We start from the raw sequence: 27,124 nt of genomic DNA on the forward strand, positions 1-27,124 counted from the left end.
GTTCGTGCCCAGCCGGGAGCTGGGAGGAGGCTGCGAGGCGCTGCCTGCGCGTCCCTCACCGTCGCCCCCACCTCCTCCGCGCCCCGCGCCCCGCGCTCCAGTCGGCGCCTCTAGCCCCGGCGGCTCCTTTGTGCCGGCCCCGAGCCCGCCCTCTCGGGTCGAGTCCCCGCCCCCCGCGCCGGGATTGGCCACCCGGGCCGCTAGTGGGAGGGGCGCGCGGCCACCGAGGCGCGGTATATAGTAAAGGTAGGGCCGGCGCCGTCAGCCAATTCGTCGGCTCGTGGCGGGCGTGGTGGTTCCTGCCCGCAGTCCGCTTGTCCGTCCTTCACTCTGACTCTCCTACCCCGGCTTGTCTCTGCAGAGGTCACGGGAGGCGGGGGCCCCGCACACGTCCCCAGTGGCAGCGGGAGCGGCAGCTGCGGGTTCGCGGAGCCCCCGAGCCCCCAAGGGCTAGAGGAGCGCTCGGCGGACCAAAGAAAGCCCGCGAGCGGCTGCGCGCCCACCAATAGGTGCGGGGCTCGGAGCCGCGCAGCCTGCGCCGTCCCTCCCTCCGCCCCCGCCCCGCCGCCGCCGCCGCCTCCCCCTCCTCCTGCTCCTGCCTCGGCTCCTCCGCCGCGCGTCTCGCACTCCGAGAGCCGCATCGGCAGCGGCGCGTCCTGCCTGCGGAGAGCCAGGCCGGAGAAGCCGAGCGGCGCAGAGGACGCCAGGGCGCGCGCAGCAGCCACCCACCCTCCGGACGGCGGCAGCTGCTGACCCGCCATCGCCATGGCCCGCGGGAAAGCCAAGGAGGAGGGCAGTTGGAAGAAATTCATCTGGAACTCAGAGAAGAAGGAGTTTTTGGGCAGGACCGGTGGCAGTTGGTGTAAGTAAGGGGTCCGCAGCTCCCGGCCGCCGCGTCTAGTCTTTCCCGGGCTGCGCATCCCCTGCGCAAGCTCCGCGGCCAGTTCCGCACCCGCCCCGCTGGCCGGGGCGGCGGGGGCGAGGATGGTGGGCGCTGCTGGGTCGAGCCGGCGTGGGCTTGCAGTCCTGTGCGGAATGCGGAGTCCTCAGAATGGGGCGCAGGGTCGGGGTTGGAACACGACAGGCAGAAGGTTATGCGTATCGTAGCGATCTTGGCTTGGTAATTTGCAGTCTTTCTTACCGTGCATCCGTTGAGTCCTTTCCTCCTGGGAATGGTCAGGCTCTGCGAGACTACATCTGTCTCTCCCGTGTCCTGAGTCCTTAAAAAAAATGAGATCTGGGGTCGTGAGAGAACCTCGTGAGGTAATGGGATCTAATGCGGGCGAGGTTGTGTGTTACAGCATCTTTTTTCTAGTCTAAATACGTACCTCAAAAGAGAGAGGAAAGAGAAGGGTGGAGAGGAATCCATCCACACACTGCGGTATTTCACAGCGATGGCTAAGGGTTTCCCTTCACGACCTCCCCTGGAGTCATCACCACCCAGAAATGGTTCAGTAAGCTCCATTTCACGACTCCGATTCTTAGCCTCGGCCCGAATCCTGGCAAAATCTGGTTGTTTTCACAGACAGTTGTGGATCAGTCAGTAGGTTGGGTTGATTATGGTGAAGGGAATATAAACGCAGAGCAGCTCATCTTAAAATATTTTGTGCAGCCTGTTGCTTGGTTGGATAGACTTTTTTTTTTGCCATCGAAAATTAGATTCCTTGTTTTCAGCCTCTCCGGAAGGGTGACTTTTTTTTTTTTTTTTAAGGTCATTTTGAAGGGCAGAGTTGTAGGCGAATCTATAAGAGTCGTGACTGCGTGAGGGAAGGAGGGAGGGAACTCCCCTTGCTGCATCACTGCCCCCTCCTCCTCCAACATCATCATCATCATGACCATCACCACCAACACCACTGGCACCACCAACACCACTGGCACCACCACTGCAGTCATTCAGGGAGTTCTGAACAGAGGCCGATCGGTGTTCCTGGTTGGGAGGATCTGTGGGTATCGGCAGGAGAATGAGTCAGGGAAATAGTGCTTAGCTGACATTTTGAAATGGAAGACGCTGGAATATATGAATTTTTGTAAAGAAAAAAAAATGCAGCTTGTGAGTCTCTCTTGATTGAAAAGTAAAGGGTTAATAATGCATCACACTTCAAGGTTAGTCAAGGTGAAGCCTCTTTCCAAGGTGTTAACGGGGAAGCATAGGTATCCCTGAGCCATGGAAAATGGAGTTTTTTAATGGGTTTTAGCTTTTGTTTTATATTTTATTTCGGGGAGACTGTGCTTCATTGAGATTATTCATGGTGTCTCAGGCATAAAGGTAGTTTCCTGTGTTTTCATGTGGAAAGGAAAACCTGAAGAACTGTGAGGTGTGTGTAGAATGAACAGCTCCCTGGCAACTCCTTGTAACTTGAGGGAGGCCTGGGAGGTGCACTGCGGTATAGGCACCCTTCTGCCAAGGTTAGCTGGGGCTTCCTTCTCTGGTGGTCTGACCCTGCTGCGCCACAGGGGCAGAGGCTGCACTGACTCTAGGCACATTGTGAAATTTGCCTTCTTGTCTTTTTCCCCTTAGTAAAATATGTATCGTTCCTCATTCCAATTTCATGCTGCTTAGAATAATATTTGCTTTAGAGGGCAAGGCTGTATGGACTGACTCAGTCTTTAAGCCGACATTTAATGGGCAGCACCTCCATGAGAGAGAGAAAGAGAGACCGTGTGTGTCAATTTTTGTGTCTTGGTAACCTATCCAGCCAGCTATCAGTAGGCTGATTTATGAACGGAGACCCCAGGACTGCTGTACTTGCCCCCTCTTCCCTTCCATGTTCCACGGTACAGGTGCTGTGCTAAAAATCCCCTTTTTGTTTTGTGCTAATATGTCTGCCCCTTTCTGGCAGTGTAAGAACTGTCAGAGCCTCTCTTAGGTAGAGAAGGTGGCAGCAATTACCATCTCCTATAGAGAAAATGCCCCCTTTTCAGCGCTGGGCCCAACATGGATGCCCTTGGGTCGAGGGCAGGATGCCCTTGGCTCGGTTTTGCTTCTAGGTAGATTTTCACCAAAATGGACGCAGGAGACTCGCCTGTCACCTGCTGGAGAAATCACAGCATGCAAATCACTTTGTGCCTTCCACCTTTTTATTAGGTTAATACAGACATTGGTAGGTTTTTATATTTACAGCTAGGCCTGGATGCCTGCCTGTGACCTTTTGAAGGGTACACACTGTTTGCTTGTTTTTCCAAAGAAAACCCTCTGTATTACTTTTTTTTAAAGGAAGAAAAATTGCTTGAAAGGGAGATGCCTCTGAAGCCTCCCCACTCCCCTCACAGTGCCACCCCAGCTAGTTGGTGTGACTTATCTAGCCTTTTTTTGGCTGGTGGGGGGGAGCCCCTGGTGGCCTGTGTCTGGGTGAGCCACTGCATAGGCCCTTCTAGTCCTGAGTGCTCCACTCTCCCAGTGACCTCATGGCAGTAACTAGGGAGATTTTATCAAGTAACATCTCAGAGCAAAAAGGGAAAATTCCTCGCTTTTCTTAGGATATCGTGTGGGCAGAATGGAAAGGCTGTCTGTCTCTGAGCTTAATCAGTGTACGTGCAAAATAACTTGTTTTTTCATTTGCTCTTATTTGTATTTTAAACTGTAGCCTCAATTGTGTTCCCTCTTATGTTGTTAGAAGAATTAGGTATCTGGAGTCCAGGCAATGAGTATAGAGATGTTTCAGTTGTTCAAAGGGGCACATGTAGGTAAGCTAAGAGCACCAAGATGAGGTGGGGGTGGGGGGCAACAAGAGGAAACTAGAATCAAGGCTACGACAGCTGTCTTGCTGATTGTTACACCAACTCTTGCACCTCTTAGGAGCATTCACTGGAAAAATTTTCCAGATCTCTTGACGTCACAGAGTTTGCCATTTGCCTACTGCTGCTTGGATACAGAATGCAGCACTTAACCCTTGTCCTGCGGGGAGGGAGTGATTGAGTTGGGCGCTGTAGTTCTGGATTACACAACTTTTTCTTTCTTCCTTATCTTTGCTTCTGTCTTTGCCTTTTTCCTTGTTCTTTGCTTTTGATAGAGGAAAAAAGGACAATGATTAAGCATTTTGGTGTGGTTTTGTGTGTTTTGCTTGTTTTAACAGCTCTGTAGCCTGATTTCCCTTAACTCTTTCGTGCCTGATTGGAAAGTTGGGCTTTTAAATGTATGGACAGGGCAACAAGGCTAATTCCTGCTGTTGTGTACCCACTCCCTCCCTGGCCCTCTCCTACCACATATATACTAATACTCTTTTTCAGTGGCTTTTCCCCCAGGTACCCTGGCATTTAATGCATGAGATCTGGACCTTCTCAGCAGTAACCTAAGGCTCCTTTGTGCAGTCATGCTTCTGACGCGATAACCTTACAGTTCACTCGTTCCCTGTTTTGCATTCACATTGAGTTGTTTGGCTGGCACAGGGCTGCCAGGCAATGCCTAGTACAGCCTGTTACTATGCGGCTAATCAGGGAGATAATCCTTGTAAACCAGTAACTGATAGCCACCCTCATTCCCATCTATGTGTTGAGTCTTTTTTTTTGGTTTTGCAGCTATTTCGGCCTCCATCCTGTTATCTTGTTAACTATGGGAAAAAGAAAATGCAGCCCAGCAAGTCAGTCATTGTTCTGGTTCCAGTTCCAGAAGATGGGATTAAAATGTGCTGGTCATTTTCGCTATAGAATTTTCTTTTTTCCCCCTTGTCTTGTCCTCCGAGGGGAAAGACAGTGTGTGCTTTGTTGAAAATACAAACCAAAGGGGAGAGCGATAGTAAAAAAACAGGAGGATATCATCATTGGGTTTCTCAGCATTCATTGCTCTGCCGCAGCAAAATAACCCTCAGGCATCTGAGCATTTGGAGAAGCAGCAGAGCTTGGATTGTAGTATTTAAATGTCAAGGGATATACAAGCAAAGAAAACATAGGTCTCTAGGGGAGTATATTGTCATATTTTAAATTCATTGCATAAGCATCCATACATAGCTCTAGATTTTATTGGTGATCTTCATGATTTTTTTTATAATCTTGAGAATAAAAAATATGGATAATTTTTTTTCAAAATTTAGGGAATTAAAAAATCTAAGGATCCTAGTTCTAGCTGAACATTCCTCCTACCCTTAACCACCTCCCATACACGCTGTAAGTGGAGGGCTGCTCAGCCTCTCGATTTTTACCCTGTGTCAGTGGGAGTGAGGTGCACTCTCTTGACGTTGGACAGGGAAGAAACCAAACGGGGTGGGGGAACCAAGAAGGAAGTTTATTCATCCGTGGGAAGATTAAACTTTCATTCTGAGCATATGACTGCATCACAGCTTTTTGTTTCTGTTCTTCTTGCAGTTAAGATCCTTCTATTCTACGTAATATTTTATGGCTGCCTGGCTGGCATCTTCATCGGAACCATCCAAGTGATGCTGCTCACCATCAGTGAACTTAAGCCCACATATCAGGACCGAGTGGCCCCACCAGGTAAAATCAACATGAATAGCTTCATTTCCTTCAGAGATAGCATGGGTGTCACGTTTTCTATTGAGAAAAAATGATTTGGAAAATTACTCTATAATGTAGTTTTAAATGAACCATGAAAAGGAAAAAGAGAAACTTCTCTCGGCTGCAGCCAGATGTCCTACCCGCATTGCAGGCAGAGCTCCCACGGGTTGCAGACATCTTATTTGCCCACTTCTAGAGTGAGGGTGAAGAGTCCTGGTTCTTGGCCCAGCCTGCTACCCACCAGCTATGTGACTGTGAACAGATTGAGTTCTGATGGCGGCCCTGGTCTTCTCATTTGTCATATTCTAGGGTTTGGTTAGTGGGATCCTTTCCAGACCTTTTCGAGTCTAACAGACATTTTTTTACTTCTTGAGGGGGGCTATGACTCAGATAATTCCTTTAAAAAAAGTCACTTGGGCTCCTGTTTTAAAAGGTCGACTTATTTTTAGAGATGTTAAGAAGCTGTGGAATGGGCAGCTCCTCACAGGGAGAGGAGCTGTGACTTTAGGGGTCTGTTGTCCCACCTGCTGTTAGTTTGCAGTTTGACCTTGAATAAAGTCACTCTCACTTCTCAATATTTATACCCATTGATTTAATAAGCGTCTCGTTTGCCGGCTTTCTGGTCCCACTTTGTAGTTTAATTAACTGTCTCCTTTAGCTCTTAAAAACTTGGGTGAACAAGAAGATTATAAGAAAATAGAAACTGCCGCACGAGTCCCTGCTGTGACTTGAGTGCCATCAGTGTAGAGCTATGTGTGTCCACACCAGTCACGAAACGCCGTGAAAGGCCCACTGCCATCACGCCTGATGCTGGTAGAACAAGACAGTGGAATAGCCACAAACGTGAATTTGCCATCTGGCTGTTGTAAAAATCATTGTCTGGAGAACCTAGAGAGAAAGTGTTGCGTAACTTCTGGGTTCTCACTTATGAATGACCTTGGGGCTGCTGCTGAGGGGTGGCAATGACTTGTCCCTTCTCTGCTTTCCCTTGGCAAAGGTTTAGTAACAGCTGTATTTAGGTGACAATCTTCAGATGATCTACATGGTCCTGAGCACCCTAGATCAAGGGCCACTGCCTGCCACAGACTTTTCATGCCCACCGACTTGAATGTGGGAAGGATTCACAGAGGAAGATCTTCAAAATACGGAGGTGGCAAGCATTGTTGTGTAGCCCTAAGTCAAATAGTTCTCCACTGTAAGAAAAACTCAAAATATTTCCAGATAAATTTAGATCTGAGGGATTGGGGAAGTGGAAAAAAAAAATCACATAAGTAAGTAACATGACTTAAATCTGCTTAATAATCCAGTTTCCAGCAGCTGTTTTCCACAAGAGGTGGGTCTGTGGAAAGGTTGAAGCAAGAATTCTGGAGTACGCAGAGAAGCTGAAACATGTTTTACGTTGGGTTCGGTGATAGGGAAGCATTGTGTCTTTTCATGTCCTCTTCTACTAGAACTTTTGTGGTACCATTAGTTGTAATTTTAATTGGTGCAGGTATTTTGTTTTTGTTCTTTGTTTTGCCATTTAAAAGTTATTCCTCCATCATGATGCGATTTTATAATTTTTTTTTTTTTTTGAGACAGTTTTGCTCTGTCACCGAGGCTGGAGTGCAGTGGCACAATCTCGGCTCACTGCAGTCTCCGCCTCTCAGGTTCAAGTAATTCTCTTGTCTCAAAGAGCTGGGATTACAGGCATGTACCACCATGCCTGGCTAATTTTTGTATTTTTAGTAGAGACAAGGTTTCATCATGTTGGCCAGGCTGGTCTTGAACTCCTGACCTCAGGTGATCCACCCACTTTGGCCTCCCAAAGTGCTGGGAGGTGTGAGCATGAGCCACCACGCCTGGCCTGCTGCTATTTTATAATTCTTATACTCAAAGCCAAATATGACTACAAAGTTAAATATTTTCTTCAATTTCCTAGATTAAAAAAAAAAAGGTCACTGAGTATGTGAACTTTGAGGAGTCAGCCTTTAATAAAACTAAAAATTCTCTTTGTGCCCTTTGCAGAAAGGAAAATTTCACTTTGGAAAAGAAATAGCCAAAGTGCCCGACCTTGTAAGTAAGGACTTGGAAATGACCTTGCCTGTAAATCAACGGGCAGAAGTGCTCGGTCCTTTCCAACACCCTCTCACCGCGCCTTGCTCCCCTTCCTTCCATCCCCTTCCTAAAAGACATGTTCTTAGTACCTATATTTAGTGTGCTCGCAGCAGTTGGACTGACCTGACAAACCCTGACTTCTCCAAAGGAATGCTGGTGGCTCATCTTGGAAAAATGCATTCCTGTCCTGTGGTCTGAGTCACAGGAAAAGTCCTCAGTCCTCCATCTTCCTTGTTCTTTGGCCTGGTAATTTCTGTCTCTTCTTTTCCTCATCCCTTCCCCCATCACCTTTCAGGAGAGTCTAGGCCAGGCCCCTCCTCTTCACCTGCCTTACCCTGTGGGATTTTTCGGGGCCTTTACCAAGGGACATGGCATCCATATGGAAATGATAGTAACCTGAGTCAGGCCAGGCCAGCAGAGTGCCAGCTGCTGCAAAGTGCAGCCCTTGGACCACCCCTTATGGCCCTATGTTGCCTGAGGGATCCTAACTGGACCCTCCTTGGCATTTTTCAGAGTACATGTTAGAAGCTTGTATTTTGCATAGGAAATAACTCCTTACATATGCAGACTAAACAGATGTGTTTGAGAATACCCTGACAATTTTTTGACTTCACATTAGTATCTTTAAAGCCTCCATTTTCATGTTAAAGAGGGAAAATTGTCAATTTGAGTTAGATACACCTAGTGGGTGTGAAAGTTGGCACATGATTTAAAGATATAAGGACTTACTAATAATATTATCTGCTGAATTTGAGGCATGAATGCAAATCCAGCCTGACTGGGTATTGACTGCCCTTTGTACACTGGAATTCCTTGTAATTGGATCTCTTCTCAGTGACGTGTGAATGTGGCCATATCAAGCAGTGGCAATTGTGCAGTGAGTGTATTTGGGCCCGTATGGTGATAATATTGGATAAACTGAGAGGCCAAACATGAAATCTCAGAGAGACTAAACTAAAGAATGGAAGTGAGATATAAGAAAAAATGGTGAACGTGTACAGCTTCTTGGCCCTGAACAATGGTGGCCATTTAATGCACATGATTTTCCTTACAAAGTCTTGTTGCAGCTGGTGTGGTAGCTCATGCCTGTAATCCCAGCACTTTGGGAGACTGAGGCAGGAGAATCCTTTGAAGGCAGGGGTTCAAGACTAGCCTGAGCAACATAGCAAGACCCCATGTCCGCACACACACAAAAAATTTTTTTAAGTCTCCTATTAAGTGTGGCGGTGGGGGGCAGGCGCGGTGACTCACGCCTGTAATCCCAGCACTTACGAGGCGGGTGGATCTTGAGGTCAGGAGATCGAGACCATTCTGGCTAACAATGGTGAAACCCCATCTCTACTAAAAAATACAAAAAATTAGCTGGGTGTGGTGGCAGGCGCCTGTAGTCCCAGATACTCAGAAGGCTGAGGCAGGAGAATGGCATGAACCTGGGAGGTGGAGCTTGCAGTGAGCCGAGATCGCCACAGCAGTCCAGCCTGGTTGACAGAACGAAGACTCCATCTCAAAAAAAAAAAAAAAAAAAGGCAGTTCTCTCCTTCTGTGAGAACTAAATTAGATGATAGACATATATAAAGCAAATAGTACTTTATGGTGGCAAAACCAATGATAGTAAATGTAGGGTAGCTGTTGATAGCAACTTCTGTTTTTTCCTTTTTTTTCAAGAGGGAGTCTTGTTCTGTCACCCAGGCTGGAGTGCAGTGGCATGATCTTGGCTCACTGCAACCTCCGCCACCTGGGTTCAAGTGATTCTCCTGCCTCAGCCTCCTGAGTAGCTGGGACTACAGGTGTGTGCCACCATGCCTGGCTAATTTTTGTATATTTAGTAGAGACGGGGTTTCACCATATTGGCCAGGTTGGTCTGGAACTCCTGACCTCTGGTGATCCACCCGCCTCGGCTTCCCAAAGTGCTGGGATTATAGGCGTGAGCCACCGCGCCTGGTCCAGGGTTTTTATAGCCCTATCTTTCTACTAGAAGCAGCAGTTTCTTCTTTTTGGACACTGAACTTCCAGATATGACAGGGATGCTTTGCACACTTAGATTTTCATGGAGTCAATAAAACCTTAGCTTTCCGTGAAAATGTTTAAGAGACATTTGGGAAACATGTTTTTAAAAATTTTAAAGTGAATTTAAATGGCATTGTGTTTGTTGTGCAATCTCTCCCTTTAACAAACCCACACTTGTTGGGTTAGCGGCTGCCAAGCTTTTCTCCAGGGGAGACCCTCTTAGGCAGTCCTGCAGTGCCGCTCTGCAGCATTGCTTCTCATCTGTTGATGCAGTTGGATCTGGGGAGAGACGCAGCAATTAGCTGTGCTGGAGAGGGCCGAGCAGGCACAGGCATGCACACCCACATGTATGCCCACGGACATGCACACGTGCACACACACATGCATGCTCATGGATATACCCATACACTCAGGCTCACCAAGCCCTGTCCCTGATTTGACCCTGCTTGCCTTGCTGCCTGCGCAGTGGTATAATGGAAAAGTCTCTTCTTCACATCCGCTGCTGCCCTTCCCCCACCCCAGGCTCACTTAGCAACAGTGGAATGAAATGAAGGTCACTGTGTGTCAATCGGTGTGTCCGGGAGATTCCCAGCTGGCTTGCTTCCTGGTAGGCAGGTATGAGTGTATGCTGCTGTTCTCTCTTTTCAGGTTCTGGGTTGCTGTTTGTTTAGCTCTGAAGTATAGATGGCTCAGTGCTAGCAGACACATTTTCAAAGGCTTATATTCTTGAGTTGTTGGTAACCAGAATTGGGCAGGAGAAGTGGGGTGGATGCAGACCAGCTGACCACACTGGCACCACCAGCAGTTTCAGTTTCATCTATTTGTGAAGAGGAAATATCTAATCTGAAAACTTATTAGGGGCCTGGCGTAGGGGCTCCTGCCTGTATTCCCAGCAATTTGGGAGGCCGAGGCGGGCGGATCACCTGCAGTCGGGATTTTGAGACCAGCCTGGTCAACATGATGAAATGCGTCTCTACTAAAATACAAAACTTAGCTGAGCGTGATGGCAGGCGCCTCTAATCCCAGCTACTTGGGAGGCTGAGGCAGGAGAATCACTTGAACCCGGAAGGTGGAGGTTGCAGTGAGCCAAGATTGTGCCACTGTACTCCAGCCTGGGCAACTAGAGCAATACTCCATCTCAAAAAAATAAATAAAGAAACAAAAAACCCATTAGGGTTCAAGCCATTATCATTCAATCTCAGCTTGATTAAGTAAAATTCCTGAGAAGTCATTATGTCAGTCTCAGAATACCTAATTTTTTCCCCCCCACACTACCTCATACTTGTATTGCTGTCTCTCACTCACATTTCAAAGGGGAAATGAGAAACATTTGGCTTGTTTATACTTTGGAGGGATTGTTAGTGCAAAGTGCCAGTAAGGTGTTTCCGGTTAGAGTACACTGCTTTGTAATCTCTCAGCTGACACGATGTGTCTCTCTACACCCAGCTGTCTCTCACTTTCCCTCTCCTCCTCTCTTCCCACCCTCAAATGGATCCTGTCTACCTGGTCCCAGAATTTGAGGCTCTGGATGAATTAGCATTGGTGGCAATTAGATTTCCAAAAGCTACTGCCCAGCCTTATGACTTGGTAAAGGGTTTGTGGGGGGAACTGTTTGGCTTCAACAACTCAACTACCCAGGTAGTGATTTATTTCTAAAGACAGGGGTACAGCTAGCCAGTCATCTCTTGAGTAGACAGGAAACCTAATGATTTACTTTAAAATGTTCTTGGAGCTGCAGAAAAACAGATTTTACTTTGTATGCCCATTGTACGATGAGTAAGCAGAACAGAGACCTGATAAATAGGACCAGGTAACAAATCTGTGGAAGCGCTGGTGGGCGGGGGGTGTGGGGAAAGCTGGATTTGTGAAGCTTCATTTAAGGATTTTTTGCTGCGTTCGCCCAAGGGTCATAGAAAGTGGTGTGGAAAGAGCAGTAGCCTGACAGGTCCACTTCTGTCATAAAATCTGATGGGGTTATTGGACTGGTTGCTCTTAACTGTTCGTCAGTGCTCTCATGCTAGTTATCTGATGACCAGCTGGTCTGTTGGATGCAGCCAAGACTAGTGAGAAGCTGGGGAGATGAAGGGAACAGGGATATATCCTCCGGTAGCTTTTTCCCACGTACATGCATGAGCAGATCTTACCAAATGTCACGTGGAATGCAGTGTCTTATTTCAGGATATTACTTAACAAATGTTATGTCTTATATCTAGATAAGTCAAATATACTATATGTACTTGTTCTTCAGTTTGGCCTTGAGCATAATTAATGTAAAATACTAGGATTTATCTGTTTGTTTATCCTTTTATAAAGGTGGCACCTTTCCTTTATTGTATTGAGAATAAGCACAATTATGAGCTATACAAAATACCAAGGATTTGCCCCCTATGGGATATGCATGTTTAAAGATAGATCATCTGAACTAAATAACTCTGCTTTCTTGAAAGTGAATATACAGCCACAGGAAAAAGAGGACCGATCAGAGAAGAGCCTCAAGCAGAGTTTATGGCATTTAGCTTAGACGGGAGGAATGATTTCTTTACCCCGAGTGTCAGTAAACTTCCAGTTTGGCTGTAGAAACAATCCAGGGATTCAGTTTTCTAAGACTTTGTAAAGGGAGCAGATTCTGAGTGTCAGGAGGGTGTGATTGTGACCCTGCCTGCAGGCAGGGAGATTTATTTCTTGCTAATCTCAGAGCCTGAGTCTAAGGCAGAGCCGGAGGCAGAAGGTGAGTCAAAGGCGTTCTGGTTTCCAGAAAGCGCAAAGGTGCCTTTTATCCCGTGCCTCTCCCCTTGCTTTGCTAGGGAAGTTGATACTAACCCACAGATGTAAAACAAAAATAAAAAACAAAATCCAGAAATATCTTAGGTCCTACAGAGAAATTTCTATCTCATGTATGTGCATATGCATACATATGTGTACATATACATGTATGAGTATGTATGAATTCATACCACTCTATCTTTTTTTAAATTGGAAATTACTTTTCAACTCGGAATGTATAGGAGACACATGATACGTGTGTTTTGTGTGCGTGGCTACATTTAAAAGCATTTCTTTGCTTCCTGTGCCCTTCTCAGCCATATGGGTACCTTCTGGAGGTTTCCATGGGAAATGATTTCTATTTAGAGATTTGATCTAGTGATTCATCAGATGTATTAAATGACAGGTGCAAGCAGCTGTGCATTTGAATAACTTACAAGGTTGAAATGGCTACTTTCTAGTTTAAATACTTTAAACTCTAAACTGGCATGTAGATTGAGGAATGATGAACTTGCTACTTTATAAACCTAATTAGAAACAAAGTCCTTTCCCTCAAGCCTTTTCCCCCTTGTGCTATCAACACTTACTAAAACTAAACCTAGAGGATCTTCCTTATTTCTCAAGAGACGGGGACCAAGGACAGGTAAATGTGTCTTTGAAAAAGCAAGTGGGAAACCAAAAGTTTTTTTAAAATCTAAATCTTATGTAAAGTTGAAATACTTGAAAACCAAATATTAAAAATTTACATACCCAGATTATGATTTCTGCCTCAAGTGGCTTTATTAAGTAATGATATATAGCTTAAGGCAAATGATCCTATCAGAACGAAGCTGTCTCTAGAGCTCGGAGTGGTTAATGTAAATTCAAGTTTAGAAGACTGGAGAGGGAAATGGTTAGATTTGTTTCCTGGAATATAACTTGAAATTGCGTGCCAACGATCGGGTGTTCTGCTGTCTTTGGCCCTCTGGGAGTTACCACTGCAAACAGAGCTCATCCTTGTCCAGAGACATAAGTAACAACTTTAAGAAGTGGACAGTAGAAAGGGGCATGTCGGGAGAAGTGGTCTAGTGTGAAAATATGACTCATGAGAACTCCAGTCAGCAAGGTGGGATTTGTGCAACCCTTGGAGAATGTCATGGTTGGAGAATTTGGGTGTCGCCTCAAAATACAGATGTTCTTCCATTTAGGATGGAGCTGTGTTCCAGTAACCCATTGTAAGTTGAAAATACCGTGAGTCAAAAATGCATTTACCAACCCTGTTAAACCCACTGTGAAGTCGAAAAATCCTAAGGCAAACATTGTAAGTTGGGAACAGTCTGTAATAAAGAAGTTACCAAATCCAATCCCATTGCTTTATATCTCTTCTTAACAGTCTGATAATTCTAAAGTAAATGATTTAAAGGATTTGGACATCCTTTCAAAGGTCTTTCGTCTTTCTCTTGTGTGTATCTAGTTGCTTTAGAGAAATAACTTGAGAAGAGGCATTTTTCTAATGTTTGGAGAAGACGTCATCAAAAACTGTCCTAATTAAGACTCTCCAGAACAGAACAGACCCGGGGGCTGATCTGTGGTGATTTCCAGGAGAAGTTCTCAGGCCATCAGGCTTTGGATAAAGAGAAGAGAGGAGACAGAGATAGTGGGTGATGGAGTGAGAGAGAGACCTTGCAGAAATGTGAGGAAAGAGAGCAGAAGAGCTACTAAGGAGACAGTGGCCACTTGACTGTGGTGTGGCCTCCTGGACGTTTGTTTATGTATGTAGTAAGTATGTGTGAGCTGATTGCTTGACTTAAACCGAGACCATCTGCTTTTTTACTGGAAGTGACTTTTGGATCAAAAGCTCTATGTCTTAAAAGGATGGTCATTAAGTCTTGTTAGTTACCATCGTCTAAGACCCCTCAGACTCCAGAGGGAAACATTAGCTCACAAAAGAGAGTAAGACATGACTGAGCTTTCTGGGGTTTATCTGTCATTCATTTGGCTCCCTCTACCAAGGTTCTCTGTTACTTAAAATGGAAAGGACAGGGCAGAGGCTTTGGCCTAAGGTCTAATCCAGCTGGGCAAGTCACAGGGTTCTAAGACCCAGTGCTTAGCTGTCTTTTTCACCCCTTGCGTACTTGGTTTCACTAGTTTCTGATGCTTCTGTAAGAGCAAAGTCAAGATTCTTCAAGCAGCCTGCATCCGTGTTTCCCTCACAAAGTAATTATAAACTTGACTAGGCTTAGATCATGAGCTATGCTTACTGAAAAATTTGGGCTTTCAGGTTGAAAGGGATGTGATTCCATTACTTGGTTTTCATTATTTCTTATTTGCCCCGTCTAGAGAGACATGAGGCCAATTGTGTATATAACTCTCTCCTGGGCCGGTGTTACCACTTCATGTAACAGTAATACCTACTATTTCCACAAATGCGATCTTAGATTTTTTTTTTCTTTTTCTTTTCTTCTTGTTTTTATTTTTATTTTTTATTTTTTGAGACAGAGTCTCAGTGTGTTGCCCAGGCTGGAGTGCAGTGGTGCTATCTCAGCTCACTGCAACCTCTGCCTCCTGGGCTCAAGCGATTCTCGTGCCTCAGCCTCCGAAGTAGCTGGGATTACAGGCATGTGCTACTGTGCCTGGCTAATTTTGTGTTTTTAGTAGAGATGGGGTTTCACCATGTTGGCCAGGCTGGTCTCGAACTCCCGGCCTCAAGTGATCCACCCAATTCATCCTCCCAAATTTCTGGGATTACAGGCATTAGCCACCATTCCCAGCTATATCCTAGATGACTAACAACAGAGGCACTTACAAGAAAGATTTGTCACAGGTCTATGAGTAAACATGAACTTAGTTTTGGTTGTAGCCCCGAGGCTCTTGGGGTGTGCACTAGCTATATATCATTTTGTTAGTAAAGAGCCCAGAGGACTGAGTGAGGGTTGCTGATGTTTTGAGTCTGACACATGTCCCCTGATCACTTTTAATAGTGGAGACCATGGACTTGACATCATGAAAGAATGAAAAGCGCTCAGCATAATACCTCCTCCTGTTCTTACTCTCCTTTTTTTGTGTGGGAGAGAAGTGGCACCACCATTCCTCGTACTCATATCAAAGTAATGGAACCTTGAGCAGCCACTGGAAGAGAGAACGCAGGCAGCCGGAAAGTGAGAGGCAAACCACTGGGGAGGCCCACTGAAGCCAGGCCAGGGAGAGCAAGGATGTTTGTGACACTCGCTTTGCAATCCAGGTTTTACCGTGTTTACTCTCAACATGACCTTCTAGGGTCACTCCTCCCTTCAGCTTGTTGGGTGAGACTCTCCAAATCTCAGTATCAGGCTTGTTTATATTTTGGCTTTTGCTGCATCCACCCCTCGCTGATGGACCACAGCTTGCATAATTGTTGTTTATCACACCAATGTCCCTTCGGTCCCCTGGCTGTGGTTCTTCCCCATACCTTTCCTGAAGGTCAGATGAGATCCCTCCTTGGTTTCTGACATTTGCTCTCCTTCACTCATCTAGCCATCCACCACCCTCCTGTCTTGTCTTTCGCAAGCCTGGAAACACTATTTAACCTGGTGCACATAAGTCCATTTCTGTCCCTGACCCCCAAACATCGCACAGAGGACCTGGAGGAGGTTCCCGCAGACCTCCTGCTTGAGCGATGCACAGGCATTTGCCTCTCTCTCTGGCTACCTATGTGCTGGCTCTTCCGGTGGCCCCTCAGCATGACGGTCCCTCAAGGCTCCATTCCCTCCTGCCTCCGGATTCTCCCATTCTGAATTTTGTTGAGCCTCTGGCTTTGAGTCTGCTGGTGTACTTCCTCCAGGTCCGGGCAAGTCACCTTAAGTGTCTTATTTACAACTCAAACCAGGAATGACCCTCCCTACCCGACTTCCCCATTTCACTGGGGAACTCTGTTTACCATTGCTGTCTCAAGCATTGGCTATCTGTGGAAGCTTCTGCTCACCTTTATTTTTGCAGGTATCTCTTCTCTTTACAGAACTGCTGTTTTCTACCATAAATGATCACAATGCCAATTTTAACATAGAAAAAGATTGTTCAGGGTATATTTAAATTGCTTTGAAATACTAAAAATTATCTATAGCTTGTAGGCATTTTTACAAAATTTTAAATTGTAATGTGTTTATTTTAAACTGAAGATTTTTATGAGCAAATTCTACTGCCCCTTTGATTCATTTCTATCACTGTTGAAATTTTCGTCCCCCAAAAATCTTCAGGTTCCACATCATCCTTTTCAGGATGATTTTTTTTTTTTTTTTTTTTTAATTGCAATAGGGTCTTGCTAGCTTGCCTGGACTGGTCTAGAACTCCTGGGCTCAAGCGATCCTTCCATCTTGGCCTCCCAAAGCGCTGTGATTGCAGGCATGAGCCACTGCACCTGGCCTGAAGATGACTGTTAATGTCCTAAAGTCCTTTGCCCTGCGCACCCCTGTGCCTTGCTCCAGGGATACTTGTCTTCCTCTCTATCCCTTCCATTCCTCTAGGGAACTACATGTGTGAAAAAGCATATCTCTACAACCCCCTGAGCCCATCTCATTATGTAACCACTTTTAAAGCATCTTCAGTCACTAGAAACAATAACAGCATTTAGTCTAGCCTTACGGATGCCTGCTTCTCAAGCCCTACAAATGGTGCTGCACTCTAGTTATCACTTCCACATTAGTTAACGTCGTCGTCTTCATATCTGAGTCACTGTTGCCACTCTCAGATTCTAATTCCCTAGAGAAGCAGTTCTAAGCCAAGGGTGATTAAAGATCTTTTCGTACTTATTAAACAGATTCTCAGATCTCTTTCTTAGAGATCAGGATTTTGTAGGCCTGGAGGGGAGTCTGTGAGACTGCATGTTTGACAAGCCCCTAAATGATAGTGACATAGGCGCTTTCCTGACCTGCTGGGAAGTGGGGGTGGGAAGCCAGGGCAGTCACTTACCAAGGATTGTGATGATGTGCCCCCTTATGGGCCCCACACAGAGAGGGGAGATCTGGGAGTGAGGATTAGAATCAGGTTGCCAGATTTAATAAATAAAAATAGAGGGTGACCACTCAAGTTTGAATTTCAGATAAACTATGTGTCTATATCTCTCTCCATATATATCTATATGTATCTCTATAGATATGTGTGTGTGTGTGTGTGTGTGTGTGTGTATGTTTTTGTTTTTTCTTTTGTTTTTTTGAGATAGAGTCTCGCTCTGTCACCCAGGCTGGAGTGCGGTGGCACGATCTTGGCTCACTGCAGCCTCCACTTCCTGGGTTCAAGCGATTCCCCTGCCTCAGTCTCCTGAGTAGCTGGAATTACAGGTGTGTGTCACCACATCTGGCTAATTTTTGTATTTTTAATAGAGACGGGGTTTCACGATGTTGGCCAGGCTGGTCTCAAACTCTGGACCTCAGGTGATCCACCCATCATGGCCTCCCAAAGTGCTGGGATTGTAGGCGTGAGCCACCATGTCTGACCTCAGATAAACAATAGTATTTTAATATAAGAGTGTCCCACGTAGCATTTGGGACATACTTATATTTACAAAAAACGTTCTTTGCTTATCTAAAATTCAAATGTAACCAGGCATCTTTTATTTGGCAGTCCTACAATAAAATGCAGTTGTGATGGACTTTTCCAACCATTGCTCCCGAGTAGTGCTGTGTAGTGTGGTTCACATACCCATCTAAGAAGTCTCATGAAGGCAGAGGCTTTTGGATATTAAAGAATGTAACAGACTTTTAGAGAGTGCAAACCCAAGGCACCTGGACTTCAAATTTTATCTGACTAGCACTGACATGCTCAGACTTTTGGATTGGAAAGCATTTGTGGTTACTGTACGTATGTCCCAAATTCTTCCCATTTAGATTAAAAGATCCAAAGAAAATATCTCTGTTAGGTAGGCTTGAGTCTAGAGAATTTGGAATGATTATACATTTACTGACGAGAATTTGGAATGATTATACATTTACTGACGAGAATTTGGAATGATTATACATTTACTGACAATAAGGATTATAAAAGAAGTCCTCTGTACCCAATGCTTACATGCAAGTAGGGAGGGTAAAGCCACCTGCACACAATGCTACCTTCCAGGGTATTTTAAACAACTGTGCATGTTGGGGTACTAGAAACATAATGGGCTTTGGAGTACAGCACACCTGGGTTGGAATTCTGGTTCTGCCACTTTCGGTGCAACCTTGGGCCAAGTACTTACCCTTTCAGTGCAAGCAGTGTTTTCATTCATAAAATGGAGGTGATCATTGAAGTGTTGCTAGGGAAATTAACTGATCTGTGCTGTTAAAGCATCGTTGTCATTGGTACTTGGGGTTACCTAATCTAAATGCCAGAGGAGTGATTTCACAAGGGAGGCAAGACCCTTTCTTTTTAGGCAGGTGGAGTTAGCAAAGTATGTTTTGTATGTGGAAAGTCTACTTTTGAATTATCTTGGTTGCTGCCTTCCTACTAATGATTTTCTCTCTGCCTGGTCTAGGATTAACACAGATTCCTCAGATCCAGAAGACTGAAATTTCTTTTCGTCCTAATGATCCCAAGAGCTATGAGGCATACGTGCTGAACATAGTTAGGTTCCTGGAAAAGTACAAAGATTCAGCCCAGAGGGATGACATGATTTTTGAAGACTGTGGTGGTAAGTAGACTCATTGTAGATGTTTGTGGCTAGTTTTCTTTCTCTTTAATTCGTATTTCCCACTTCTGTTTTTTGTTTAATGATCAAGAGATAATCCTGAAATAATGAAAGATTGAACTCTGGCCATACTTAGACACTTTTTTAAAAAACAGACACAGTGAAAAACAGTATAGCCTCAAGTATGACTATTTTCTGCTTTGGAAAGGTGTCTTTAAAACACTCCTAGGCACTATTTTTACTATTCAGACCCAAGACAGCAATTCCAGTTTTCTTTCTCTTACATCCATTGAAAAGTACAACTACTTATTTCCTTATCTGCCTCCCAAAAGTTCTCCCTATAGAAGAGTGCATAGGGCTTTCTCCCATCAGAAAGACATTTTGGTGTGATTAGCTGTCACTGCACTGGCATTCATGAAGGGGGATGTATGGTCAGGGTATACTTTTATTGATCGTGGTTGGGATAGATAATGAAATATGTGTTAGGCAGCTGACCTTTTTGGATAAGGAAATGACTTACGAAGGGTAAAGAGAGGCTGTTAGTTTCATTAAGTCATTGACGTGAATACATGTTCTCCCTCTTACTACCTGGACTGTGAATTTTCCAGTCCATGTTCTCGTTCTTTCCACATAAAAAAAAAAGAACTCTCGTTGGGTGCAGTGGCTCATGTCTGTAATCCCTGCACTGTGGGAGGCTGAGGAGGGAGGATTGCTTGAGCCTAGGAGTTTGAGACCAACCTGGGCAACACAGTGAGACCCCATCTCTACAAAAAATAAGACAAGTTAGCTGGGTGTGGTGGTGTGTGCCTGTGGTCCCAGCTACTTGGGAGGCTGAAGTGGGAGGATCACTTGAGCCTGGGAGGTCGAGCCTGCAGTAAGCCATGATCATGCCACAACACTCCAGCCTGGGCACCAGTGCGAGACCCTGTCTCAAAAAAGTTAAGTTTAAAAAAACAAACAAACATAAAAATCTCTCTGAGTTTTACTAGGTAGTATCAGCCCTTCTGATTCAATTCAAGCATTTGCCAACTCCAGTTCTTTTTTTTTTTTTGCGAGACAGAGTCTTGCTCTGTCGCCCAGGCGAGTGCAGTGGCGTGATCTTGGCTCACTGCAAGCTCCGCCTCCTGGCTTCACACCATTCTCCTGCCTCAGCCTCCTGAGTAGCTGGGACTACAGGCACCCACCACCACAGTTAATTTTTTGTATTTTTAGTAAAGACGGGGTTTCACCTTGTTAGCAAGGATGGTCTCGATCTCCTGACCTTGTGATCCTCCCGCCTCAGCCTCCCAAAGTGCTGGGATTACAGGTGTGAGCCACCACGCCCGGCCTCCAACTCCAGTTCTTTATAAGGCAGGCTGTGGCTTAGTCAGAGTATGGGGCGAATTGCCATTTTAAGTTGTTTTGAAAATATTTAGTAATTCAAAAGAACATTTTCAGTGTGAATTTTCCTCATTAGAATTTAAATGAGGTTTTCATCTTACTTTGCAGTAATTAAAAGGCCTGAGGGATAGTCAGGGTGAATCAGTTCATAGGAAATAGTCTAAATTCAGACTCTTCATCATTTGAAAGGAAAATAGTTAATTTGTGAACTTAGAAACTATATATAAATTATGGTATTTGCATTATTTTCCTCCAGCATGCTATGCATTAACTTTGAATTCTATATTCACTTGGTCTTTTTTTGGCTTTTATATGAGGATTGAATTAAAAACACCAGAATAAAATTTATCAGTCCAGCAAATGCTTAATGCATAGCTTTAAAAGGCAAAAACTCAAATCAAAAAAGCCTGGGCAATATAGCAAGACCCCGGTCTCTGCAAAATTTAAAAAACTAGCCACAGGGTGGCGCATGCCCAGCTACTCAGGATGCTGAGGTGGGAGTATCTTTAGAGCCCAGGAGGTTGAGGATGCAGTGGGCCATGATCGTGCTGCCGCACTCCAACCTAGACCATGGGGTGAGACCCTGTCTCAAAAAAAACCTGAAGTGGTGGTTGAAAAGGAAAATACCAGTTCTTTTCTATTCCTTCTTAAAAATTCTGACCAAAAAAAACCTAGTTCTAAAAATTATTGACAGTCCTTTTGTATTCTCATTATAATATCCCTGTTACTGAACTAAGCCAGTGTTGACAGTGTGAAGGATGCTACTCATGCAGTGTGATCCGTCTCCTTTCAGTCTTCTAAATAGCTGAGTAATCAATTATTTAAAAGAAGGGAAATATTGCCAGAGACTGAATATCATGTGCTGATCAAGTACTATGAAGCTTTGGTGTGGGGCCATATACCAGCTATTCCTTTTGGTAAAGTATCTTTTAATGTGAGTGAAGAGATGAGAGATGGTTTTCCTGGAGATCTTGCTTCATTCAGATCACGCATTAAATGCAGAATAGCATACTCTCAGAATAGGTAACTATGACAAGGAAGAAAGTTCCTTTTTCTTTCTCAGAACTGCTAAGGGAATTGCTGGTACAATATAAAAGTTGTGTTTTTATTTTTAGACGTGCCTAGTGAGCCCAAAGAACGAGGAGAATTTAATCATGAACGAGGAGAGCGAAAGGTCTGCAGATTCAAGCTTGAGTGGCTGGGAAATTGCTCTGGATTAAATGACGAAACTTATGGCTACAAAGAGGGCAAACCATGCATTATTATAAAGCTCAACCGAGTTCTAGGCTTCAAACCTAAGGCAAGTAATATTTTAAATGATAGAATTTAGATGAGTCATTCACAATAAGTATTTGATTGATCTGAGAAGACAATGTAAGATAGTTTTAAAGTATACTCAGTGCTGATTTCGAAACCCAGCCAGTAGAGTAACACCAAAACCTTCTGTATCTACCCTGCAATTCTTGTAGTTAGGGCATTAATCTCATTTTCTAAAGTTAAAGGAATTCTGAGACACAAAGCTGAATTCTGAAGTGAGTCTTTGGCCCTGTTCTTAATACTCCAGCTCAGTATCCAGATAACAGTTTCTATAACGTAAACTCTTTAAAAGTAAAAATAGAAAAAGATATTTTTTTCCCTGGTGGTCTAGTGGTTAGAGGAAAAAAGAAAAAGTTTTTTTAATTTTTCTACTCCATAAAGAATGGATTTAAAAAAAATTTTTTTTAAACCACCTGCATGTACAGTCTGGTTTTGGTCCTCTTGAAGCCACAAGAACATTTCAAAAAAATTGATAATCTGAAAAAAATTTTTTTTTCTGAATTTTATTGCGAAAGTAGAAGTTTAACATCATCTAGGCTGAACTTGGCTAGCCATGCCGTTGGCTTTTTGTATTATTGCAACTTACAATGGATAAACATTACTCTGGATCACTGAAAAATGGCAAATTTCCGTTGCTCACCATTTGGTGAGATTATATTCTCCATAAGATTGGAAAATGTATCGGTGTTGTCTGTTTTTATAAAACTGGTCATTTCAGTGTACCTCTCAACAGGATTTTAAGCTTCTTTCTACGTAGACAGGATGTAATGGAAGAAAAATGGTGAGAACCATTGTGGCAAAATGTATTTGATATTCAGATTGCTAGAGAATACTTCACAGAGATCAGTGAGCTATTTAGCAGCAAAAGTAATTGTTGTGGCATGGCCAAGAGAAGACTCGTCCCGTGCTTTCTGAGTACCTTGCTTTTGACATTCCTCATCGTAGACATTGAGTGACATTTGGACCCCACAGAGGCAGTCTAGTCTATTGTGATTGATTTATTCCCACGTCTTTAGAGTTGCTCGGTTCAGTGATAAATTGAGCTACTCTTTCTTTTCAGTCCTTTTTTTCTTTTTTCTTTGGTCTCTACTTGGTTATCCATTGCCACTGCCTAATTCATCACCTCCACCCAAATATCCAACTATTTTGAAATTATTTTTGTCAGAGATCAGAGTATCCCACCATCTCATTATCCTCACCTTTTGAGGATAGATTCTGGCAACTTCTTTTATCAGTAAGCATTTTCTCTACATTAAAAATAAGACATGCATTGCTGGCAGAAACGTCCAAAAGAGTCAAATCTAGACAATCATTTTCGTGCATCCAAAACAGAGTAGTACCAAAATAGTAGTTCCTTCCTGATGTGGAGCTAGTATTTTATCTGACTTTGATTAGACTATGTATGTGTTACATCTCACATCAAGACCCATTTGTTGTGCTGATCTGAGTAAGCAAGTGACTGTGTTCCAGCAATGTATGTTCATCACTTCTGAGATAGATTCGAGCCATGGGTGTACAAGAGGAGGCTCTGGATATTTCATGACAGCAGTAATTTTCAGACTATCCTCTGGGTCCCTTCAGGGAATTCACCCCTTCAAGACAACGCTTCCTCTTAGGGCAGTGACACCTCTGCCTTTTTTACATATTGGACTTTCCTAAGAAAATTGCAAAGAAACACTCCATAAATGGCATTCTCCCTGACTGGAGATTAAAATAACAAAAAAGGAAAGCCTACTTGAAGGCATGCTTGAGGGAAAAGAATGACATTATTTATTCATGACTCAGGAGGAAAGCCCACACTTTATAAAAACAGAAGTGTCAATCATCTTTCTCATGTAATGTAATCTTAGCAAATAATGAGCATTATATTTTGGGTTGACTTTTAGTTTTCAGTGTCTTTAAGCAAAGCTTATAATGGGCTACTATTAAAAGTTCCATTTAGTACTGGGTTGCATCACAGCTTCATTGTAGTCATTATAAAACTTGGGCACTTATTTTCATTTCAACAAAATTACAAACATGACCTTAAATTGGTTAGGGGAGTCATTCATTCTGCTGTCCTGATGTCTTTTATTTTGGTGGACTTACTGTGACCAGTGTGTACTTGTTTGGACTACAGAGTAGTTTTATTTTTCAGAAACTTAAGAAATCATTTACTATCTACTGATCATAATGGGTTTTATTTTTAGCCTCCCAAGAATGAGTCCTTGGAGACTTACCCAGGAATGAAGTATAACGCAAATGTCCTTCCTGTTCAGTGCACTGGCAAGGTAAAGACAAATTTAGGGTTACTGGGGTAGTGGAAGGGCAGGCAGGGGAAGAGGGGAGAATGAAGGAGACTGTTTAAGTGACAGGTAAAATTTTAATAGAAGAAATAAGAAACATTGCTTTCAGGTATAAGCTTCAGTGAGATGAATTGTAGCTATATTCGGTAAAACTTTTTAAAAGAACAGAAAGATGTAATCAGAATAAGACTGACGTCAGTTTCTCCATTGGCACAAGAAACTCAAATATCTGAATTTAATACATTGGGATATTTGCTTACAGAACTGAGAGGTGAATCAGCCCACAAAAGTACTTCTTTCTGGCCCACAGCATGTATTAAAAATTTGGGGCCAACATTAAAAAAAATTAATGTCACATAAAAATTTGTGATTTGGGCTTTTCTTTTTAAAATATTGAAATATCACTGGGTGCAGTGGCTCACACCTGTAATCCCAGCTCTTTGGGAGGCCGAGATGGGCAGATAATGAGGTCAGGAGTTTAAGACCAGCCTGGCCAACATTGTGAAACCCTGTCTCTACTAAACATACAAAAATTAGCTGGGCGTGGTGGCGTGCACCTGTAGTCCCAGCTACCCGGGAGCCTGAGGCAGGAGAATTGCTTGAACCTGGGAAGCGGAGGTTGCAGTGAGCAGAGATCACGTCATTGCACTCCAGTCTGGGGACAGAGCGAGACTTCGTCTCAAAAAAAAAAAACAAAAAAATTGAAAGACTAAGGTAACAATTAGTGTATATTTCCTTTAGATCCAAAAACTAATGGACAGTTTAGAGAGAAAGGCAGAACAAAGAAAGGGAGTCCCCAGACAGTGCTAGCACTAAGAAAGGTAATGGAGATTGATTTCTCAACAAGAAAATGAGAGGCAAGTAGTAAACTTTGTAGGTAATATCACTGGAAATATCATCTGTTGGGCCAACAGCAAGGTGTTTCTGACTTTCAATGTTGGCCTTGTTTCTAGGAGGCTGTGTTGGCTTCAAGAAATGCTTATTTGGCCTTTGACTCAGCTTCCCCATCCATTTGCACGTTGAGAATAGTCTCCTCTTATGACCATTTCTCAAGGCTGCAGTGGAATAGACTGAGTAGATGTTCTTTCCTCTCTTAGTAGTTTGCAAACTACTGTGTAGATTGAGTTCTTGTTTTTGAGTACACGTAGTGATGCATGATGTGAGCCATTAAAATTGCATTTCATTCTGGATTTCAGAGAGATGAAGATAAAGAAAAAATTGGAAATGTGGAATATTTTGGACTGGGCAACAGCCCTGGTTTTCCTCTGCAGTATTATCCCTACTATGGCAAACTCCTGCAGCCCAAATACCTGCAGCCCCTGCTGGCCGTACAGTTCACCAATCTTACCATGGACACTGAAATTCGCATAGAGTGTAAGGCGTACGGTGAGAACATTGGGTACAGTGAGAAAGACCGTTTTCAGGGACGTTTTGATGTAAAAATTGAAGTTAAGAGCTGATCACAAGCACAAATCTTTCCCACTAGCCATTTAATAAGTTAAAAAAAGATACAAAAACAAAAACCTACTAGTCTTGAACAAACTGTCATACGTATGGGACCTACACTTAATCTATATGCTTTACACTAGCTTTCTGCATTTAATAGGTTAGAATGTAAATTAAAGTGTAGCAATAGCAACAAAATATTTATTCTACTGTAAATGACAAAAGAAAAAGAAAAATTGAGCCTTGGGACGTGCCCATTTTTACTGTAAATTATGATTCCATAACTGACTTGTAGTAAGCAGTGTTTCTGGCCCCTAAGTATTGCTGCCTTGTGTATTTTATTTAGTGTACAGTACTACAGGTGCATACTCTGGTCATTTTTCAAGCCATGTTTTATCGTATCTGTTTTCTACTTTATGTGAGCAAGGTTTGCTGTCCAAGGTGTAAATATTCAACGGGAATAAAACTGGCATGGTACTTTTTTCTTTTTTTTCTTTTGTTTTTTTTTTTTTTTGGCTCTTTCAAAGATAATGGCCCATCAATGAGCATTTTTAACATACTCCATAGTCTTTTCCTGTGGTGTTAGGTCTTTATTATTATTTTTTTTCCTGTGGGCTGGGTGGGGGGTTGTCATGGGGGAACTGCCCTTTAAATTTTAAGTGACACTACAGAAAAACACAAAAAGGTGATGGGTTGTGTTGTGCTTGTATTGAATGCTGTCTTGACATCTCTTCCCTCGTCCTCCAGTATGTTCTAAAGCTGTGTCTGAGATCTGGATCTGCCCATCACTTTGGCTAGTGACAGGGCTAATTAATTTGCTTTATACATTTTCTTTTACTTTCTTTTTTTCCTTTCTGGAGGCATCACATGCTGGTGCTGTGTCTTTATGAATGTTTTAACCATTTTCATGGTGGAAGAATTTTATATTTATGCAGTTGTACAATTTTATTTTTTTCTGCAAGAAAAAGTGTAATGTATGAAATAAACCAAAGTCACTTGTTTGAAAATAAATCTTTATTTTGAACTTTATAAAAAGCAATGCAGTACCCCATAGACTGGTGTTAAATGTTGTCTACAGTGCAAAATCCATGTTCTAACATATGTAATAATTGCCAGGAGTACAGTGCTCTTGTTGATCTTGTATTCAGTCAGGTTAAAACAATGGACAATAAAAGAATGAACACATTCCTCATGTGTGTGATTCACTCTTGTCTAAATGTCCCAACCTGTGACTTCTTTACTTTCCACACCACTAATTATCCAAGATCTTGAAGAAGTATTGAACCTGAAACAGACAAACACATAATTTCTTTAGTTCAGACAAATTTTGGTCTTTTCCACTTAACAGAGTCCAAGAGGTTGGTGGGGACTCCAGACACTGGCACACCAAGGCACACCGCTTCCCAAAGACACTAAGTTAATCAGAGACAGAGAATCCATGGAGCTCCAGTTTGAAGTTCAATTTTAAAAATACCTTGCAGTGCTACGTCACTCAGTTTAGAAAACATGAAATGTTGGTTCCTGCTATTGCTTCACTAGACATATGTGTTTAAAAAAAAAAAAGGTAACACTTCAGTTTTTAAAAAATGAGGTTAGGTTTGAGGTTCAGTAAATTAAGGTTCATACCTTGCTTTTTGGTTCAGGATTTGGCCTAAGTCCTTGTTTAGCTGTATTTAAAAATTAGCCTTAGTGTGAAAGAAGATAAAAGTCAGCTTTCCAAAAACCATTTTCCAGCTATAATTAATTGAAGATTTAGTATCACTTA

At 43.4% G+C, this 27,124-nt stretch overlaps 2 protein-coding genes and 1 long non-coding RNA gene across 11 annotated transcripts in view; 2 read left to right on the plus strand and 1 right to left on the minus strand.

Moving 5' to 3' along the window:
• The first annotated feature begins 263 nt into the window (after positions 1–263).
• On the plus strand, positions 264–26,544 carry ATP1B1 (ATPase Na+/K+ transporting subunit beta 1). Its single transcript, XM_045392413.3, has 6 exons — positions 264–862; positions 5,299–5,427; positions 18,779–18,934; positions 21,427–21,611; positions 23,818–23,898; positions 25,110–26,544. Exons 1-6 carry the CDS (start codon positions 766–768, stop codon positions 25,371–25,373), a joined length of 912 nt encoding a protein of 303 aa, XP_045248348.1. The 5' UTR covers positions 264–765; the 3' UTR covers positions 25,374–26,544.
• LOC141408105 (uncharacterized) lies at positions 13,769–18,045 on the plus strand. Of its 2 annotated transcripts, XR_012420606.1 has the most exons (3): positions 13,769–14,066; positions 15,276–15,596; positions 17,890–18,045. It is a non-coding gene; the product is annotated as an uncharacterized lncRNA (long non-coding RNA). The 2 variants fall into 2 exon arrangements; XR_012420601.1 differs by lacking the exon at positions 15,276–15,596.
• NME7 (NME/NM23 family member 7) overlaps positions 26,356–27,124 on the minus strand; it is a 207,820-nt gene continuing 207,051 nt past the window's right edge. For all 8 annotated transcript variants that reach the window (XR_012420493.1, XR_012420552.1, XM_074007630.1 and 5 more), the window contains one exon: positions 26,356–26,644. Coding sequence is in view for 6 of the 8 variants with exons in the window: in XM_074007630.1 (XP_073863731.1) it covers positions 26,612–26,644 (33 nt within the window). In the remaining 2 variants the exon portion in view is untranslated. The remainder of the gene's footprint in view (positions 26,645–27,124) is intronic.

Source organism: Macaca fascicularis, chromosome 1 (assembly GCF_037993035.2).
Source record: "Macaca fascicularis isolate 582-1 chromosome 1, T2T-MFA8v1.1".
In the NCBI taxonomy this organism is placed as follows: domain Eukaryota; kingdom Metazoa; phylum Chordata; class Mammalia; order Primates; family Cercopithecidae; genus Macaca; species Macaca fascicularis.